The sequence below is a fragment of the Aplysia californica genome, unplaced genomic scaffold (assembly GCF_000002075.1).
Source record: "Aplysia californica isolate F4 #8 unplaced genomic scaffold, AplCal3.0 scaffold00997, whole genome shotgun sequence".
NCBI lineage: Eukaryota > Metazoa > Mollusca > Gastropoda > Aplysiida > Aplysiidae > Aplysia > Aplysia californica.
Window position 1 is genome coordinate 163,661 of NW_004798267.1, and position 3,089 is coordinate 166,749.

At 31.9% G+C, this 3,089-nt stretch overlaps 1 protein-coding gene across 6 annotated transcripts in view; it reads right to left on the bottom strand.

The window, feature by feature from the left end:
- The window catches only part of LOC101846847 (cGMP-specific 3',5'-cyclic phosphodiesterase), a 128,438-nt gene that overhangs the window by 90,833 nt on the left and 34,516 nt on the right, over positions 1-3,089 (bottom strand). For 5 of the 6 annotated variants that reach the window (XM_013089608.2, XM_035973097.1, XM_013089610.2 and 2 more), the window contains exon 3: positions 1,806-1,817. The exons of the other annotated variant lie outside the window; for it this stretch is intronic. In XM_013089608.2, coding sequence (XP_012945062.1) covers positions 1,806-1,817 — 12 coding nt within the window. The remainder of the gene's footprint in view (positions 1-1,805; positions 1,818-3,089) is intronic. 6 annotated transcript variants of the gene reach the window in all.

A 3,089-nucleotide genomic window follows, 5' to 3' on the forward strand; every position in this document is an offset into this window, starting at 1 on the left:
TGCGGTGCAATTTCAGGAAACTTCCTTTATCTCCTACGATAGTTACATCGAGTTGTCACTTTGTTTACGCGAAGAGGTGGCTAGCCCCATATTTTGCAGTCAGGTTTTAACTCCATGCCTAAGTGCATAATTGTGGAAGAGAAAAGAAAACTCAAGAGACCGATCAACCGAAAACAGAAAACAAATAAATGTGAAACTATCAATTTGGAAACAAAATAATACTGTTAGTGCAGCCACGGCGATATTTTGGTTTTCGACTTTTATTAGCTGCGTCTTTGTTATTATCATTTTTTTAAAATCTGGATTCTCACTTGTTTTGTATAGAACATTGTCGACGTGTCTCTTGCTGAGGCAGTGGGTCACCCTGACTGGGATTTTGCAAGAAGCAAGTGAGCGCAACAGCGCTTTGAGCGAAATAAACAGACAATAGGGGTTCCACCTGAATTGTGATAAGCCAATATGTTTTCGGCCAACGAGTGGCTCAAACGCATGGAGAGACTGTTGGTCTGAACCCTCAACCATACAGATAGTGATCATCGCAATGGGCCTATACTTCTATCGCTAACGTCATGTGAAAATCTGCGACTGTGTCGTTATTTCCTTTAAAAGAATGACATTTGTGAATTGTAGAAATTGATTTAAGGTAGTAATTGTTCAGGAAAAGAAATAAGAAGAGAATACATGGCTGTACCATTTCAGGACAATAACGAAAATGAAATACAAAGTAGTACTTTTGACATTGACAAAGCCATTTTACTACAATGGCAATGTTGAAAAAAGAACAGAAACTACGAAAAAACAAAACGAAATACGTTAGAAATATTGATGAAACAGTAAAAGACGAAAAAAGAACAAGAAACTACTAATACTGATACAAACTACTAATACTGATACAACCATATTATATATTTGTGTTGGAAGAAAGCAATTCCACATCGTCAATAGAAGTTAAACATCTCCGTCCACGTGAACAGTAGTCCAATTGAGACAGAGGCCCAGCTTTTTGTGAAGTGGCTATGAATGAGTGTTTTCTTTTTAATAAATTCTTTTAGGGCTGTTCAATCAGGTGTCAAGACAAAACTATTGGTATGAAAAGACATTGACATTACATTACACCTGGTCCTGGATACATAAACCCTTTGCGTGCTTAATATGGCAGTGACTTCTTATAGTAACAGCCAAAGCAACTCTCTAAAAAGATATGTCAAGGATTTTTTTTAAAATGGTCAAAATGATAAGTTTGAGGCAACAACAAAAAAAGGCGTTATTAAATGAGTTAAGAGTAAGAAACAATTTTTTTAAATAAAGGAAAGGAAACGGAAAGCAGCCTGGGGCTGACTATTATTCGAAAATGACCTAAATTTTGTACACATTTCCGTAGTGGCTATCATCACGACAAAACTGGATTATAAAAAGACCCTTTCAGCAACATTGGACGGAGTCTCAATGACAAAAGAGTGCCACGGTGCAAAATCAAGTTGTATAACCTCATGTACATGAAAGATATCTTTAAATAGCACTGAGAAACAAACACTGACACTTCTAAAATTCATTATATAAGTGAAACCAAAGTAAAGCAGAATGGTTAAATTCAACAGCGATAAAAGAGAATTTAAACGGTCTATATCAGAAAAAAGAGCACACATCAGACCGATGGTGTTTGTGCCGACGATAAAATTGTGTGTTAAGCAAAAGAGGAACACCTCAAGCTATGGGCCGATAGATAGGTTATTAAGAATACTTATATAGCATTTGCGTGCTACGCCGCAGTGAAAAAAAACACACATTACATTGATACGACTCACCTCGAGGGACACCTGCAATTATCATAATCCAGAAATAAGGAATGTAAAAACGAACTGTGAAATAGGATGGAACTTGTAACTCGAATAGGAGCAAGCAGTGGCATATGCGATGCTTATTTAAACGTTAATATTAAAAAAATTACGTGTCCACAGCCACTTAGCATAAAAGTCTCTTTAAAATTACCTAGAAACAAGACAGCGTCGAAATATGTTGTAGACTGCTAAAATGACGATAATAATAATGATAATAATAAAAATAATAACAATAATACTAATCGTAATAATAATAATAATAATAATAATAATAATAATAATAATAATAACAATAATATAATAATAATAATAATAATAATAATAATAATAATAATAATAATAATAATAATAATAAAAATAACGATGATGATGAAGTTGATGGTGATGAAGATGATGATGATGATAATAATAAAAATAATAATAATAATAACAACAATAATGTTGATAATGATAATACTAATGATATAATAATAATAATAATAATAATAATAATGATAATAATAATAATAATAATAATAATGATGATGATGATGGTGATGATGATGATAATAATGATGATGATGATGATGATGATGATGATGATGATGATGATGATGATGATGATGATGATGATGATGATGATGATGATGATGATGATGATGATGATGATGATTTTTTAAAAACGTCACGGAGAAAACAATATTAACAACATCAAGAAGAACAATGATAAAAATAGTAAAAAGAAGAAGAAGAAGAAGAAGAAGAAGAAGAAGAAGAAGAAGAAGAAGAAGAAGAAGAAGAAGAAGAAGAAGAAGAAGAAGGAGAAGGAGAAGGAGAAGGAGAAGGAGAAGGAGAAGGAGAAGGAGAAGGAGAAGGAGAAGGAGAAGGAGAAGAAGAAGAAGAAGAAGAAGAAGAAGAAGAAGAAGAAGAAGAAGAAGAAGAAGAAGAAGAAGAAGAAGAAGAAGAAGAAGAAGAAGAAGAAGAAGAAGAAGAAGAAGAAGAAGAAGAAGAAGAAGAAGAAGAAGAAGAAGAAGAAGAAGAAGAAGAAGAAGAAGAAGAAGAAGAAGAAGAAGAAGAAGTAGAAGAGGAAGAAAAAAAGAAGAATATTTTATTGATATAATGACGATTAAGATCGGTAATATTAATTCTAATAATGATGATGATGATGATGATGATGATGATAATGATAATAATAATAATAATAATAATAATAATAATAATAATAATAATAATGATGATGATGATTATAATAATAACAATAAATAATAATAA